This window comes from Tenebrio molitor, chromosome 2 (assembly GCF_963966145.1).
Source record: "Tenebrio molitor chromosome 2, icTenMoli1.1, whole genome shotgun sequence".
In the NCBI taxonomy this organism is placed as follows: domain Eukaryota; kingdom Metazoa; phylum Arthropoda; class Insecta; order Coleoptera; family Tenebrionidae; genus Tenebrio; species Tenebrio molitor.
In genome coordinates this window covers 3,731,359-3,749,957 of record NC_091047.1, presented here as the reverse complement: position 1 = coordinate 3,749,957, position 18,599 = coordinate 3,731,359, and the positions used below count along the sequence as shown (strand labels likewise).

Below are 18,599 nucleotides of genomic sequence, written 5' to 3'. Positions count from 1 at the left end.
CATTCCAAAATCTTTCCTTTTGGTGAAATCAACAAATCAAAAAAATGTACTGACAGGAAAGAAATTTTCGAGGGCCACCCATCCAAAAGTTAACCGCAACAAGCATTGCTTAACCTCTCTGATCGACCAATATCCACGTGGAGAAATTTTCTGTTTGGTCAAATTATATGTGGGGGAGATTTGATTTTTGAGTGGTCCGTCGCTGCCGCCCCCGATAGCGTTCGGCGTCCTCGGACGTAAATCAGCGCCAGCTCTTTCTAATTATGTTTTATTGCGTGGAGCCCATTCAGCCGCAGAAAGTTTTCCGCTGCCGCCACTCGTGAACGCGTGTGGAAATCCGCCGCCCCGCATCGACCGCAAAAAAGGGAACTTCCACCTAGCGGAATTCCAGACAAAACCCGACCGATCAGTCTACTTCCTGCGGGTTTTACGCATTCGGGCCGTTTTGTCGACGGAATCGTCGATAGATCAAAAAGTCGCGACTGTTGGAAAAGCTCTAATTTCGCTCCGGGGGGCGGCCACCCACGCTGGAGATGGGGGCCGCGGGCGTCCGCCCCTCGCGCAAACTTCCCCAAAACTGGTTAGGAGAAGTGGCGGAATTCTCTTACCTGCGTCAGTTTCAATCGACCGAAACTCGATTGTTCCCCGAAATAAAATTCCTGCAAAAGCGTCGCAACTTTAAACGCTCGCGGGAAGTTCCAGTTACGTAAATGTTACGTTCTTCGGCGTGCAAGTGCATTTTTCGCGCCCCCGATGGCGTAGTTCTTCGGTCGTGCACGTCGGGAATTTATCTGCGTGTCGCCTTCCGCCAACAATGGCCGATAAATCCGCGCGATCCCGGTTTGCAGAAAATAAGTTAGCCGGAATATCGGCGAATGGAATCTCCGATATGATTTATGGGTCGAGATTATTGAAAAAGAAATATTTCGACGATGTCATTACGTCGGCGACGGTGCGATGCACGTGCACGACATCCACGAAAAAGAAACACGATTCGAATCCCGTCTCCCTCATCTGCCCAATTTATCTTTATGTGTGCATTTACGCAGGTCGGGGACTCACCTAGGCAGTTCCTGGGGCCGGCGCTGAACGGCACAAAGGAGTAAGGATGTCGCTTGGCAATATTTTCAGGAAGGAAACGGTCAGGGTCGAAACGTTCCGGGTCGGGGAATTGTTGCGGGTCTTTATGCAGGCAGGCCAGATGGATGACCACCATCACGCCCGCCGGTATGACACGGCCTCCTGGAACAGATAACGTTATTAAGTGAAGAAACATTTTTTGGCCTGGAGCGATGTGTACGACGCGAGTTCGCTGCCGACGGCGCCACGGGAATTTCATTTCATTGTTTGTTGAAAAATTAAAATTTAATCAACATTTAAAACACTTGTACGAATTTAATAACGATAATTTGCTTTTGCTTGACGTAAACAGATGTAGCATTCAAATGGAGAATGCTAAAGATATTACCTCAGTTGAGAGGTGCTGCTGCCGGCAAGTACAAAAACAATTTCGATACGAAACATGCTTACGAGATTTGTGGTTACATATGTAGCGATGATGAAACATGGAGGATAATAAAACATATTTTTTCATTCGTTTTTTTAAAACAATTTTTACTGTCCGATTTATCTCATTTATCCCACCCAGACAGGTAATGAGTTATTTTACAACAAGCGGTGCGGTAAAGTACGAGTAAATACTTGTTGGAAAAAATTAAACTAAACTAAACAAGCTAATTTAAGGTGTGATTTTTCACGGTCGAGAACTGAAATAGATATTTACATTAGAGTACGGTAGGGGTATTTTACAGCGCGGAAACTAGGTTTCAGGCTTGAGGCGAAGCCATACAAATTTATATCAATGAACTCTAATATGGCATGCGTTGTAGAAACGTCATTGCTTGCTGAACAACCACTTTGAATGTTTGCTACAAAATAGTTCTGTTTCGTTATTATTTTTTTTAAAGTAGTGAAGGGTTTGTGTACTAAACGTCAAGCTAAAGAACCACTCTCATTATTAATGAAAACCCCAGCAAAATCTGTTAGATAATTCTTTAGTTATAAGCAGACAAGTGATACATACAACAAATTTTCCTCTTCGTAATGTAAGTTATTAGCCTGAACGAATACACTCGATAATGGAGAAATAGCGAAATCAATTAAAAGAGGTTTAAAAATGCGTTTTTAGCCTTCTCAACTCTAAATGACATGTGTACACATTTTGAACAGCTACGGTATATTGATTTTTACACACTAATTAAACTATTTTTACCGCACGGTAAAATAACAAGAAAATTTTAAGCTTTCTAGAACCTCCAAAAAATGTTTAGCGTATCACAAGACAAGATACCGCTACCATTAATCCGCTCAGTTTTCAAAAATGAACAGAAATTATTTGTTTTCTTCTAAAGTCCGATGGCGCTATCTTGTGGTGTAAATCGCAAGCGTGTCAGTTATTGGTATAATATATAATAGATAACTTTCTGCCATTTCATTAATTAAATGTCAGTCTTTGACAGGTTTTGCAAAATTATTGGTTACAACAAATTTCAAATTTGAGAAAACAAGTACTTAATGGGTCGTCGGCCAAAAAGATTAATAGGTACATTACTAATGCGGTAGGGATTTTACATCGCTCGGTTTTTGTAAAACACTCCCGCTGCGCGGTCGTGTTTCAATCGAAAAACCTCGCGCTGTAAAATGCAGCCTACCGCATATGTAATGTAAATAACTATTTCAGTTGCAATCGGAATCTGGCTGTGAATTTTTATTTTCAGACAACACAAAATATAAATTGAGAGCAATGTGGCATCGCGTTTTGTTAATAATTATTGCGGTTAATGTGATCCGTTTGCCCTGACGTCGAATCGCTTGGGGGAGATATCGCACTTGCGATTTTTTGCTCTGCGAGAGGGAATCGCCGCTCGACAAAACAAGTCTGACCCAGATTTGGGGCCATTGTCGTGGTGAAGAGTGAAGTTTTAGTTGCCTATCGGTCTCTATTGGTCATAACAATGGCCGGAGAAAAAATATGTCGGAGATATAAAAATCGCCGGGAAATTTATGGGGCACTAATCACCGGCGAATAATGGACACCACGTCGATTCTCCATGGTGGAGCATCGAGGGCGTAAAGTCGTCGGGAATTAAATATGCAATTTTATTGGCGGTGCGGCTATCGGTGTCTGTATTAATTTACGACCGTGACTAACGGCCGATCGATCCATGAATTATAAATTTATTGGGGCACTAATTTCGGCGTCCATTAGGGCGCGATCGTGATTCTTCACCGATTTAGATTGATAAGCCCAGGGGCAACAAACGAAACAATCCCGCACGAGGAACCATCATTTTCGGGTGCGAATTGATCGAGGGCGCGAATTTGTTTGGTTTGGCACCCCCGGCGGCCCTTTCACACTTTGTAGAGTCAAGGGCGTCGCAAAATCCAATTAAAATCTTATTTACGGTGCTGTCAGCGCGCACACACGACTCCGGCAAACTATAAAAAGCCCAGCTCCGGCGCCAACAGCAAATAAGTTCCGGCAAAAGGTGAGCAATACCGTCGCTCACGTCATTTATCCTCGCGGGTGCACCGGGGGGCTGGGGAAAAGTGACATGTTTATCCGCCACATACATTCCGTTATTAGGGCCGTACTCGAAGGCATAAAAAGAAAATTCGCAATAGAATCGACGTCACAAGCTCTCGCAAAAATAAAGAGCTGCTTTACGGCGCGATCAAAAACCTTACCGATTTCCAGGTCCTGATCCAGAGTCCTCGCTATAACCGGCACCACCGGAATCACCCTTTGAGTCTCTTTCACCACTTTGTCCAGATATTGCATTTTCAGTATGTCTTGGGGTGTTATCGGTCGTTCCTCGCCCTGGAAAATCTCGTCCAGTTCTTGATGGACCTTCTCCTGAAACCGTTCAAACTTCAGCGATTACTCCGGAAGTGAGCTTTTGAAGTGTAGCGGGCCGAGCCCTCCCAACTAGATTTACTGGCGCGGTACTGCTATTAGAGGAAATTTAGCATAAAATACCGAACGAAATTAATGGCTCGGAGGGTCATAAAAGAGATTCTTAATAATTGCAGGAGGCACAGGAGGAAGCGGCGATATTCACGCGTCATTCGTTCCAACGAGTGATCAGTTATTAACGCAATAGCGCCACAACAAGTTCGCCAGGGGGCGCCGCCGTAACTGTCACATAACTGCGACATAACCTATAAATCCGGGAAAAAACCGGAAGCGACAAATCAAGGTGTCCCACTGCGATACATTTCCGTTTTAAAAACGTCACGGTGGTGTCACTCAGCTGGACCGTTATTCCGAATGATGATGAGCCGGGGGTGGGTTTTTTCTTTTACGGCACACGTGATTTGACAGTTGCCGCACGTATCGGCAAATATCCGGCGCGACAGGAAACAACCGGACGCCATCCAGCGTCGTTTCTCTTTCGTCACTCCTGATCGGAAATACCCGATCCGAAACGGCACTCGTCATTTGTTACGACGCCACCACGATTTATTAACTTCACTTCCAACTCATTTCGCCCATCAATATTTATTACCTGGTACTCCGGGTAGTTGGACAGGGCGAAGAGAGTCCAGCCCACCGTCACCGTGGACGTGTCGTGCCCCTGGAACACACAACAGAAAGCAATAAATAAGTTTCCGGGAGTGATGCCACGAAAAAATATGTAATTCCGCCAACAGTTTTCATAAAGGAGGAGGAAAGTTTTTTTTCGGCGAGTTCGAACGACCGACGAAACTAATCGGAAGGGGAGTTTTTGCGCCCCGACAGACCCGCCAACATTTGTACACATCATCTACAAACTTTTTTTAATCTGCTTGTTTATCTTTTTGATCTAAAAGTGTTCGAACAGACTGTGTCTTCCGGTGATCGATCGCGCTTCCGAAGACTAATCGATTGTTGATGTTAATTATAAAAACGCAAGTCCGGGTGAGGTTCGCTTAAGTGTATTAAAGTTTTTTTTTTTGGGGGGCGAGCTCATTTAATTCCCGGCCCTTGATGGTTCCCGTGATTAATTCCCGTTCCGAACAAAATGCATGTGTATATAAAATATGAAAGTGGGTAATGAGGAACGGCCGAAAAAAGCTTCAAAGAACTCGCGTCCAACCCAAGTCATATTTTTTACGGCCCCTTTCCCGGCCCTTATCAATCTGGCAGCAAATCCGTTTCTGTCGGTTCTCGACGTTTCTGGAGAGTAATCGAGGTTGGTCTCGTTGCAACTGCAAGCCGGGGGAAATATCGAAAACTTTTATCCACTTTGACACGGTAAAACCGCCCCATCCATCGACCACCTCCACATGAAGGAAATTTAAAGCAGGACCGAGTCCGTGGAGGTGGAGGGTCGGTTCAAAGGTGCGCGTCGATCGTCGAATTTGTTCGTTTTTTGCGTGTCCGGGTGAAGGTCACCGGAATTATGCAATTATGAAGCCGCCGGAATATTTGACGAGGAGCCCTCCGGCAGTTTGCCGAAGCGGCCGGATCGATACAGTCTAACAAACTTTGTAAATTGAGGTTGGACCGGTGTGCAGAAAATTAAATTGTAAGCAGATATAGGTGCTTGATGCAAAAACTAGACGGTGGCCCGGAACGGCCCGGATTATGCCCAGTTATAAAACATCTTCCGGCAATTTCGGCTCGAATTTAATGTTAAGGTCCCATTTGGGATTGTTTCATAAAGTCGATTTCTATCATTCCCGTTGGCCGTTCTCTGCAGGCGAATATTTTCGGTTCTTCTTTTAATACACCCCGGCCTGTATTTAGTGCCATTGACCGTCATAAACCCGCCTGATGTTCGCAATTCTGATAACGATAAGGTCCAGTTGTTCGTTGTTTATAAAGTTTTTATTTCTCCGACCGGACGGACCGAATTACCGACCACTACTTAATTTGACTAGTGGCCCCAAACGAGGGGCGCGAACGTAAAAACGTCACGACAAAGGCTCTATTATCGTTGCTTCCATAACAGAAAACATCTCGACTCGCCCAAACCACTATTTGCACTTTACTAAATCCTCCAAAGTGGGGCCGAGTTTCATTTCGTGAACTCGAACAAGGCCTTGTTATTATCCTCGGAAAAACAACTCTAAAGAACAAATCTATCACAAATAAATTATATTTGCGTTTCACTAAATACGTCTGAACAAATTTCAACAAAATATCATAATTCTCTGTTTGATGTTGTCTGTTATAATTTTTTGTCAGGTTTTGTTGTTGGTATAATTTTTTATCAAAGTGTAACATTTTTTTGCACGACCTTTGTGCAAAGCGTTATTTTATTAGTTTATCAAAAGAAGAAGTAAAGCGGCACTTTTGGTCCCTTCGGAGCAAAAGTACAGCCGACTAAGTGAGGTTGTTACGTTGACATAATGGGTCAAAGTATGTGCATAACGAAATTAAAGAAACATTTGAAAAACACAATACAAAATGTTCCAAACAACAAAAGCGAATATCTACCTATACAGAGTGATCAACAAGAAAACAAATCAAGAGTGCTACCACATCTTTTGTTGTGGTAGAAACGTTCGTCTTAGCTTGATCGTACACTGATTTGTACTTGCTATGCACGGTGGTTTTATTGGTTGCCTATCTTTCAAAAAATTATTATTAATTAATTAATTATATTAACCCTCCACCACCCGGCGGCACGGCAATTTTGCCGGAGTGCATGCACTATTACGGATATTACTATCAAGTAATAGTGCAGTGCGAATCAACATAATTACCGGCGTCTCGCCTCCACATTTTGACTTTGTTGTGTTTTATTATGTTCTGTGTCAATGTTAAGGAACTTCCTCACGATATGACATAAGTATAATAATATACTTTTTTGAATTTCAACTACCAATGTGTTACCTAAATCCACAATTTTTAAATTTTTTAAAAGAGATTGCGGTACTATTCCCGTTGCTCAAATTAAAAGTGGTAAAATCGATTTTTTTTCTAAACACCAAAGATTTCTCATAGCAACGGAGAGCTCTAAATATTTATTAATTTTTGTGTTATGTCTGTGTTGTATTATGTGAATTTGGAACAGCTATATCTAAAAGATATGCTTGCTTTTGTTGTTTATTTAAAATAATAATGTCTGGTCTGTTATGCTTAATATGAATGTCAGTTAAAAGTGTTCGATCAAAATTTGTAATTATCATTTTCCAAACAACTTTCTGGTGTATAACTATAATGTGGTTGTGTATTCTTTAATAAATTGAATTTAACAGCTAAATTCATGTGTATAATTTTAGCGAATATATCATGACGTTTCTTATATTCGCTTTGAGCCAGTTCCAGTTCTTTAAAGTATCTCCCATGTCAAGACTTCTGTTTTATTAATTATTAATAATGAATGCTTGATCCTCAATGGAAAACCGTACTTTACCACTTATTCTGGGATAATAATTGTTGCTTACAATTGTAGGAAACGTCCGTAAACTGCCGAAATCGAAAACTGTTTTCAAGGTTAACATCAATACCGTTGCTTTAAAACTGACGTTTCTTTGACATTTCCTTCTCTTTTTTATCTGTATTATTTTGTATCTTCTGCGTTGTCATTACTCTTACTCCAATTACCGCAGAACCCAATTTAGGAATTCGTTCTTGCGGGCTCACCTTCCCGTCACTGCACGTTCTGCACGTCGATGCAGCCGCAAGTTGAGAAACCGTCGTTGCTTGTTTGCGAGTTTAGTCCCCCAAAACAAGTGAAGATTTGTGCGAAATACGGTGCAGCTTCATTCTGTTGAAATCGCATTAGCAACGTCTCCGCTAATTGTGCCGTCGTCGCCGCCTTCGTCTCCGAACTTCCTCTGCGGACAAAAACGCATATTCGTCGTGAAGTTGGTCTCCATTGTTTCGTCCTGGTCGTCTGTTTGTTTGGAATTTTTCCGGTTGAAAGGAGCTTATTACTCGGCCGTGGGGAAAAAGTGGGCAAAAAGCTCGCAAGCAAAAACACCGTGGAAAAAGTGGCGAAACGTTCAGTCGTCATTTCATAAATCCGGCTCGTTTAATTCAGTCGTCGAGGCATCGGGATTAGCAATTTTCCCGAATAATGGCGATGTAGCGGGGGTCCCTATTGCTCATTCGGCAGTCGGACATGCATTTCGGTCGATTTGCGAGAACTTCGCACAATACAAGTGGTAACACAATGGGCACAGATAGATCTTATAATGTCTATAAATTACCAAGGCTAGGTCGGCCCCGGCAACTTTGTTCATTAATTATCGGTTCGGATTTCGAACTCGGTCCGAAATCCGCATCTTCATAATAACGACGTTATTGGAGGAGCCGGCGAGGGCACCCCGACCCCCTCGATTCATTTTTATGCCGTTTAATTAACTGACAGGGGTGCACGCGCCTCACTTATGCTCCAAAGCGATTATTCCTGTTTATCGGACCGGAAGTAAGGGTTTTGTTTTGCTTTCGGATTTTCCCCTCAAACATCAACTCCCGAACTGTTGGCGGAATCGATACCGAGAAATTGAGATCGCCACCGTCACGAAATCATTCCGATAAACAAAATGACAACGAATTCGACTCACTGCGAACATGAAGGTGTCGACTTCCTCCCTGATCTCCTCGTCCGTCAAGCCGTTCTCGCTTTTTTTGTTGGCTTCCAGCAGGAGGTCTAGGAAGGCCAACCGCTTCTTTTTACCCAACAATTTGTCCTCTTCGCTCAGTTCCTGCTGGACGTTCCCGCTTGTCAGTTTCTCTTTCCTTTCTTGTATCACCTTTAGCAGAAAGAGTAAATATTTAAGCGCCAACTATCAACACTAACATCCCAACACCACGTCAAATTGACCATAATTGATTCATTGACATGGTTCAAGGATCCACTTCTCAAAGAAATTTTCAACACCAACTTTGTTTAATAATGTTGAAAATCAACTGACTTCATTAAAAACAGAAAATTAAATCAAATATACTTCGCAAATGAATAGTTATTTGTATATCAAGGCCGCGAAATCATTCATTAACGGCCGTAGTTAAAAGCAACGACCGCGAAATTGGATTTCGCGGCCTGTTTTAGGTACGCCAAATGCTCGTTTCGCGTACGATTGGACAAAAAATGGGTTTAAAAAATCGGCAAATATTATGATTGTTGCTTAGACACTTATTTTGTTTATTTATTTATTTATTTATTTGTATCGTCAAAACAAATTTAGCTGACAAATAATCCGCGAAACGAAGAATCAGATGTAAATGCTTTAGGAATATTCTTTTAGTGATCAAAAGATTTTCCTCGGCGGTCACCCATCCAAACACTGACCGCGCCCGACACTGCTTAACTTCACTGATCAAATGACAATAGTGCTTTCATAGCATTTTAAATTATCGAATGCATTTTTTGTCGGGTGCGATTTTTAATTTGGGGCGCGTCGTCGCCCTTTTCGATCGATTCGATGCGAAATTAGTTCTGAAAGTTTGCCCAAAATTGGGTTAGGGCATTACGGGGCCCGAGTTTGGGTAGATCAGTGGCGTCCCGCGGGAGCCACGACAAAAAACCGGTAACGATGATGCGACATGAAGAGGGTAATTACGCGGAAGGCTCCTGAATTTTGCAAGAGGCGGGATGGGGGAGACACGCACGCAACGTGGAAATTAACAAGAGTGTGAGGCAAGAAGAACCGCGAGGCCACAACGAAGAATACGAACACTTTACGGTCATGATCGACGGGTGCACAATTAATTCCACCGAGTGGCACAAAGGAAGTGCAAAAGGGCTGCGCCCGGGCTTCCCGACAAAAAACAACAACAATAAAATTGAATAGAGCCGTTTGTGGTGTTTCAGTCGGGGGTGAACTTCAAACGGCAAAAATATGATTTTCTTTTTTATTTTAACCGTCTCGTTCGCCTCCACGCAACTGAAACAAATCAATTTTCCAAAGGGCCAATTAAAAAAATCCAATTTCGGTCGGGACGATCCTTCGGGACAACTTGTTTTTTAAGTTGGGTGCAAGTCCGGCGAATGGGTGCGGCGCCACCGGGATAATTAATCGGGAATCGCATTAACAATCGGGAAAACGATGACCCCGAATTAATTCCGCCTATCCGGGTAATGTATCGAGCCGGCCGTAATGCTCACTTGAACCGTCTCCAGTAGAGCTTCGCCCCATTTGGCGGCGGATGGATTAATAATAATCCCCGACGCGTGTTCACAGTCCCCGGATTGCCCGGATGGGATGCCATACCTTTCTGGTGAAGCCATGCAGAATTGACAGGTACTTCTTGTGCTGACGGCCTTTGGATGACAGGTTGAATATGAAATCTGGATGCAGATAGGGGTGGAACATGCGGTAGAGCATTATATCAGATATCCTGGAACACATCAGATGATTAGCATGCGCGGATTTAGACGTGCCATTTCAAAGGACACCCCTGGAAGGACTCTTGTACGGCGATACAGGATGATCGAATCAGCCTGCACGCTCGAACTACCCCCGGGGATGTTTTTATAACGGAATTTAATTAGCACCCCGTCGAAGAGACATTCGGAAAGCGCTCCGGCGCTCAGTATTAAAAAAATTCCAAACGCACTGCACCGCGATAAACAACCCATGTTATGAATAGGACAGCGCCGAGAACGCTCCCTTGAGGCGCTCCTTGATGAATAATATGCTCTCGCATCTTCGGTCGTCCTGGTGCGCTGCAGGCGGAACAACTACTTGGCAAAACAAATTTTCACTTCGCGCCGCCCCCATTTGTCCCACTGAAAAGCTCGGAAAAAGCTTGCACAACTCACCCGTAGACGGATTTCACGTATTCCGAGTCGGAGTGCTTCATCGCGTTGACTTGAACTCCCATGGCGGTTTCTGGAACAACAATAAAACATCCATAAAAGCAGTCGCAGCTTTTTCATTATGATTTGATAGTCTGGCAGACGTCTTATTTTATAGTTTTAACGCTTCCTAACGAATTCTGACATGTGTCCGTTGGCGGGAGGCGGCTGTTCCAGACGAACAACAATAAAACACCGGAACAACGGCCGTTTAGAATAAGCCAAGTTTTATAGAGTGGGGGCGCGACGGAAATCTGCGGCTTATAAATTTATTTGACAGATATTTGAGGAAACTTCGCTCGTAGGTGGATGTTTTTATGGGGGACTCCCCGAACGGGTGGTTCCCCGCTCCCCAAAACACCGACGACACGACCGAACGCATTCAAAAATTCACACGTCCAATAAGCGACTGTTTCAAATTGTATGGGATCGTTCACTCGGCGGCGGTTTTACGCCGCCCGCAGATGCGAGTCACGTGGCTGCCGTTACACACTTACGCGTTTCTTTCAGGACTGAAACACTGGAACCATCCCCTCATTATAACTCGAACAATCTCCACGATTTGGTACTAGATGGGGGAACCCCCGCGGGATTAAAAATTCCCAAGGTCTTGGATCCACTTCTTCGGAAATTAGTGCCTGTTTAGCTTTCCGCATGTCTGGAGGCGGTTCAAGACCAATAACGCTAACTACAGACGAAACGGGGCTATTTACGACCGCCCCCATATAAAATCAGACACTTTGAATGCATTTTATCGAGCTTATTCGAAAAGGGCGCGCCCGCCTCGGATTAAATAGATCATTAAATCACCGATTTCCGTGAAAATCATAACGACTGAAAATTTTATGCGCAAACTATCTTAAGAGAGTCTTTGGGGCGGAGCGCTCAAGCATGACATAAAATATCATCTAATAAAAATGTATAGAAAATAACACCGGAAGGAAATACGCAATTCCGGTTGACGAACTTTTATCGGGGCTCGTTAATTCTTTATTATGTTTTTGTGTACTCTCGTCGATATTTTTCCGAAAGGGGACGCCACAAGCTCTTCCAAGAGTATCAGAGATCGTCCTCCGGTACCAGAGTGTAATTTGCGGGGCGACGTAATTGCCTCGGAACGAGCACCCCGGGACTTAAAGTGGCCGGTGCGTTCGGAAAACCGAACGGCATTTTTGCATCGATTGGAGCGGCGAGATTGCACAAAATGCAGCGGTTTCCGGTTTCCACGTGACGTTTTCTACATTGAATCGGTCAACCACGGTGTAGGCATTCCTCTATTGGCGAGTAATCGATTGATTGAGCTGAAATGGAGGTGGAAAAGCGCACATTCACAAAATATTTATTTGTCACGGTTTACACAGGATCTATTGGATTTCCGCAAGTGGAGCGGAGACATCTGTGGAGTAATCGACAAAGCGTGCAATCAAACGCAATTATCCTGTTCTCCACTATTCTCTCAGTGTGTTTGACAATTGTATTAATATTATAATATACGTCGTGACTCCTCCAATAATCTGCAATTACACGCGATTATTACTACCTCCATTGGTGTTAGATTTGACATTTCATCATTTGCAATTAAACCGAATTCGCGGTCAGTTCTCGCTATTGGTTGCCACAAACGTCAAATCTAACAATGACGATTCGCTCACCGAAAATACTAGAGTGTAATTGATCGGGAAAAATCCGGCAGCGTTGAATTCGACTTGCTCGTTAGCTATCTGAAGAGAAAACATCTCAATTTCGTCGATGGTGTGTCGATCTTGCGCATCTATCTTGTGGATGAGCTCACCCGAGAGATTGGCCTAGAAGAAGAGCTCTCAAAAAATTCGGACAAGATCTGGATCTACCTCTTGGATGGTCGAATAGCAAGCATCGCACACGTAGATCGTGTCAATTATGAAGGTGACAGAAGTCATGAAGGCGTAGAACGCGTCCATCCAGACTATCACACTCGACTGGAGCTCGCCGGTGGTGTAGAAGAGCGAAAGTACTATCACCAAGAAGCTAAGAGTGAACATCAACAGCAGAATCACGCCGAAGATCTCGTTGAACGATTTGATCAATTTGGATAGGTGGTGGTGCAAGGTGCAGATCTTATTCAACGGTAGAATTCCTTGCTTTCTGGTTTTTTTGGTACCCTGTTGTGCTAGAGTGTTGATGTGTTGATTGAGCACTTTAAACCTCGCCCTCAAAATATGAATCAGTTCGATGACCAAAAAACATAGTGCCGAGTTCATGACCAGCATGAACAAGGCAGAGCATTCCATCAGGTACGAATTGAAGTCTCTGTACTGCAGGTCAACAATTATGAAAAAACCAAAATAGAATACGAAGAGAGTTTTCCTCGCCACCATCTGCAGCACGATGTGTTTCTTCGTTTTGTCGTAATCAAGGCGAATGTCGTTAGAGAAGAGCTTGTCGTCAAAATCCACAATTGTCATCAGAAACTTTACGAACTGGTCGCTTTTGGTGATACTGCTCAACCACACGGTGCCCAAGTAGACTGCACTGCTGATCATGACCATAGTATTTGTAGTTCTCTGTATGCCCGTTGTTTCAATAAATTCAGCTACCGTCAGGTACACGATGTAGGCAATTGTTGAGGTGTAGATGCACAGGATTGCAACGTTCCAAATGCATTTGATCTTTGACGGTTGGAATGTTTTTGGGGTGGAAGTAATCGTCACGAGGCCAAAAATTTGGCTGTTGATCAAGAGGATTTTGATGGCATTCGAGAACTTTTGAAAAACTGGTTCTTTTGGTTTAGACACGTGGAACATGGTTGTCGACGATCGTCTTCGAATCTATTGGTGTGTCGCAGAAAGGATCAATAGATTTATTTCGAAGCAAACACTTTACTGAATTAAAGGTTTAATTTTCCTAAAACATTTGTAGATCTTGTTCCTTCGTTGAAACTAAATTATTCCCATTATTGTAATAAATTGTTGTTGTTCTTGTTTTACTTGTTTACATGGAGCTCCTACATAAGTAATTGACTACCAATACTGACTGTCAATTACTTACAATTGTCGATCCATTTCACCCACCATGACGACTAATCTGGTTCAGAAATTTCTGGACATGCAGAAAGTTTTCTTGGTTCACAACCAAATCTACGGATTGGCTACTTTCACTTACACCGACACAAATTTCCGATTTTCTAAGCTGAGATGCTTCTACATCATCTCGCTTCTAACTGTGTTTTGCCTCCTCATGGCTTGCTTCTTGGCTATGGCGTTAACAGTGACTAGCGAAGACTCAATATACAAAGGAACAACCGTTATAACAGTCGTTTCTTCTACAATTTACGTCGCCACCACTTGGATTTTTTGCTTGGTTAAATGTCACGAACACATGGAATTGCTTTCGATGATTATCGATTTCGACGTAAAACTACAGACCAGTTGTGTTATCATCAATCACCAAAAAAGCAAAAAAAGAACAGTAATTAAGCTCGCAGGGCGATACATCTACTTGGCGTTACTTGTCGTCTACTACATCAAGTTCTCGAGTGTCTCTATGGAAATTTCTGACAAAAGTATGGTACTACCTCTGATATTTATGGCGTTTTTCAATTCAGCAGTATGCTATCAAACCATCGAGTTGGTCTCACTGTTGAGGAGCAGATTCAAAATTCTGAACAAGCAAATCTCCATTTTGGTCAAACAATTTGCAACAAGTGACAGCGTGAAATTTGTCAGTGTTGACAACAGGAAGAAATTTTTCACACTGAGTAAAATTTGTGCTCTGCACCATCACCTCACCAAATCTGTCAAACTTTTTAACGCCATCTTCGGCGTGACTCTGTTGTTCATGTTTGGTGTCAGTTTTATCATAACCGTCCTTTCCTTGTTCTACACCTCTGCTGAATTGCAATCGAATGAGATAGCCTGGAACAGTATTCTGACCATGATTGCTCCAAGCATCAGTTTCTTCATCGATTTGATCTGGGTCTGCGACGTTTGCTACTCCACTATCGAAGAAGTAAGAAGCTTTTATATTGTTTCTATCAGCTGTGACATTTGTATTTTTAGGCCAAACGGGCGGGAGAGCTTATACACAAAATCGATACTGACGACCACGACATTATCGACGAAGTTGAGATGTTTTCTTTGCAAATTGCCAACGAAGAGGTTGAGTTCAACGCTGCGGGATTTTTTCCCATAAATTACACTCTAGTGTTTTCGGTATGTAAATTTTCGAAACGTTTAACACGATGTTTTGGTACTTTTTGCAGATAATAGGCGGCGTTACCACCTACATTATAATATTGATACAACTATCAGCAACTCTGAGTGAACAAAGTGAAGAAAAAATTGTTTAAATTATCTTTACCGACCGTGCGATATATCCTATTATGCTCACTCATTTGATACAGGTATCGACTTACTTTACCGCACGGCGTGCGGTAATACATATTTTACCGCACACCTTGTGCTAAAGTAAACAATGGAGAACATTGAAGAAAAGTAAACTGAGACTGAAGATCACGACCTCATCGACCAAATCGAGATGTTTTCTTTGCAGGTGCTCAACACATGTCGGGTTTAACGCGGCAGGATTTTTTCCGACCAATTACACTTTGTTGCTTTCTGCGAGTAGTTAGGCTGATCCTCGACATTATTTTTCAAGAAGAAAAAGGACACCATTTGGCTCGTTGTTGGTCGTGGGCACTGTCATGATTAATAATTTGGTTCAAGTATCTTTCCTCTAGATTATTCTTCTTAATTATTAACAAAATTGTAAAATGTGTACGTCACAAAAATGATCGACAGATTGATTGCATTAACTGTTGTCAAATCTACAAGACAATACCACTTCACAATTGCAATTTAAGTTGATGGCACTTATAGATAAATTCTTGTATCAGAAAGGTCAAAGATTAAACGGTTTCTGATAGTCCTGTTTCTCTTTATATTTAAGATTCGAATCTGAGGCAAAAGTACATATTGTTTTTAAACATAATATGGATAAGTGCATATCTTACAGAAATCGGTTTGAATTGGTTCCAAAAACTTAACTAATTTATTAACTGAGCGGCCTAATTGTTTTCTAGAAATTCTATGGTGACTTTGCAAAAAACATATCTTTGACTTGAATGTTTTGTTTTTTTGTTTACATAACAATTCTGTTTTGATAATTCTCGTTTGTTTTGTAATTGTCAACAGATGTAACAGAAAATAATTCGTCGAAATATGTAACATTTAGCCATACTGAAAAGAAATGTTGTTCAGTTCCTTTTCAAAAACCAGCACATTTCTAGATCTATTAGCATTATCGAACCGTTTCATTCATTCATTTTATTAATCACATCAATTATTTAGATGTTTACAAACTCTTGCATTGTGCAACGCTCTGTTAGTTAGAAGCAGTCAGAAACATTTAGAATGATAGACGTCACACGCAAATTTTCAGAAATGATCAAAGTTCTCTCCATTCACAGTCAAATATTCGGGCTGATGCCTCTCACTTTCAACCAAACAAATTTTCATCTTTCCAGAGCAAAATCGCTCTATAATATTACATTGCAAGTGCTAAATTTTGGTTTTTTTGGTTACTGCATCGACGTGGTACCAACATTTCTTTTTCTACCTAGCATATTTTCAACCACAACCATGCTAAGTCTTGTTGTTGCACTAGTATACGTCTCGGGAACTCTGTTGTCTAATTTGCTGAGATCCAAAAAACTGATAGAATTGCTGCATAGAATGATCGAATTTGATGTGACATTACAAAGAAGCTGCGTGGTCATCAATTATCAAGAACATAGAAGAAGAATGTTACTGAGACTAATAGGAATTTATATTCTTTTCGTTGTGTATTTTGTATGTCACGAGAATCTGTCACCATGGATAAATCTCCCTGTTGACAGATATTTTCAACTCTTTGGATGTGTTCTGCTTTTGTTTAACAGCGCGATGTGCTTTCTGGTGACAGAACTAATTCGACTATTAAAAGTCAGATTTGCCATTCTAAACAAACAACTGAACCAGTTAGTCAAATACTTTAGTCTTCGCTCCACCAATAGACCTCACGCAAGAGAAACATTTCTACATTTTACCAAGATCTGCACTTTGCACCATCTCCTATCAAAGTCAGTCAGACTATTCAACGACGTTTTCGGATTGACTCTATTGCTGATGTTTGGTCTTATTTTTGTTGTGATGGTGATTGGTTTTTTTAACGCGACTGTTCTACTCCACGTGGATGGAATGAATTGGGAACAACTGGTGTTTAGTCTTCTGCCAGCTATGAACGGTGTTATTTGTTCACTTTACGTTTGTGATATGTGCTATTCAACTGTTGAAGAGGTAAAACGACAACATGTTTGATAAATCGATTGAAAATTGTACGCCTAGGCTAATAAATCGGGAGAACTCATTCACAAAATCGATACAGAAGATCACGACATGATTGATGCTGTGGAGATGTTCTCCTTGCAAATTACCAACAGTCAGCTGGAATTCAGCGCTGCTGGTTTCTTTCCGATAAATTACGCTTTGGTCTTTTCGGCAACTTGACCCGCTATCCAGTAGATTTAAGACTAAGCTAGTTATTTTTAGATCATGGAAGGTGTTACAACGTACATCGTCATTCTGATACAACTGTCAGCAACTCTTGGCAAACAGACCGGAAGAAATTAACTCTTTTGTTAGTTTAGTCAAAAAACCTACACCCGTATCAAATTAAATGACTACTACAACCAATTACCATCACATCATCAATTATTTAGTGTTTACAAGCTCACGCTTGACATTAATTTTTCTAATAACCCAACTCATTCAACAAGTTGTTACCATGAAGGAACCCATCTACCGTAAATTTCTTACCATGGCCAAAATTTTCCTACATCACAGCCAAATTTTTGGACTAGCACCTTTTGGCTTCAACGAAACGAATTTTCATTCGTCGAGGCCAAAACTGATTTACAACATGTCGTTGATGGTGGCATATTTAATTTTGTTTGGTTACTGTGTTTGTGCGATACCAACATTAGCGTTCTTACCCAACAAATACATAACAACAATCACAGTGATTAATGTTGCTGATGCAGTTTATATCTCGACCATTTTGTTTTGCAGTTTGGTAAAACGCAACAAATTAATGAAACTGTTACGTAAAATAATCGAATTTGATGTGACTCTGCAGACAAAATGTGTTATTGTCGACTATCAAAAGGGCAAGAAAAGAATGATATCGAAATTAGTGGGAAGATATATCTATCTGGGAACGCACTTTTTCTTGTCGTTTTATCTTTCACCATGGACAGACGTACCTCGTAACAAATTCTTTCAGCTATCTGGACTAACTTTGATTTTGCTTAACTCAGCGATGTGCTATCAAGTCACTGAACTCGTTTTGATATTAAAAAGAAGATTCGCCATTCTAAATCGACAACTGAAAAATTTGGCTAAATATTCTAAGAAAAATGGCGTCAATACAGTTTGTGGGGATGCCAACAACGAAAAAATGATTTTCTTTTTTGGCAAGATTTGTTCCTTGCACCATCTTCTCTCAAAGTCAACCAAGCTCTTCAACAACATCTTCGGTTTGAGTTTGTTGCTGATGTTCGGTGTCACTTTTATAATCACCGTAATCAGCTCGTTTTATTCCACTGTTGAGTTGCAGCAGAAGAAAATAAACTGGATGAGTTTATTCTATACTTTTTTACCAAGTGCGAATTTTGTCTTCGACGCACTTTACGTGTGTCAAGTTTGCTACTCGACCGTCGAAGAGGTAAAATTGTGATTTTCTAGTGGTCAGTTGTAATTTTTACATTCAGGCCAACAAATCTGG

General features: G+C 41.7%; 2 protein-coding genes across 3 annotated transcripts in view; both read right to left on the bottom strand.

Annotated features, from left to right (window-relative positions):
• LOC138124469 (cytochrome P450 4C1-like) overlaps nt 1-18,599 on the bottom strand; it is a 72,625-nt gene that overhangs the window by 3,808 nt on the left and 50,218 nt on the right. For both annotated transcript variants that reach the window (XM_069039508.1, XM_069039509.1), the window contains 6 exons: nt 10,764-10,833; nt 10,213-10,339; nt 8,563-8,751; nt 4,569-4,637; nt 3,748-3,916; nt 1,063-1,242 (listed from right to left, as the gene is read on the bottom strand). In XM_069039508.1, coding sequence (XP_068895609.1) covers nt 1,063-1,242; nt 3,748-3,916; nt 4,569-4,637; nt 8,563-8,751; nt 10,213-10,339; nt 10,764-10,833 — 804 coding nt within the window. The remainder of the gene's footprint in view (nt 1-1,062; nt 1,243-3,747; nt 3,917-4,568; nt 4,638-8,562; nt 8,752-10,212; nt 10,340-10,763; nt 10,834-18,599) is intronic.
• On the bottom strand, nt 10,846-16,015 carry LOC138124480 (gustatory receptor 68a-like). The gene is made up of 3 exons (XM_069039521.1): nt 12,650-16,015; nt 12,452-12,604; nt 10,846-12,313 (listed from the first exon to the last, which is right to left on the bottom strand). The coding sequence occupies exons 1-3, from the start codon at nt 13,580-13,582 to the stop codon at nt 12,248-12,250; spliced, it is 1,152 nt and encodes a 383-aa protein (XP_068895622.1). The 5' UTR covers nt 13,583-16,015; the 3' UTR covers nt 10,846-12,247.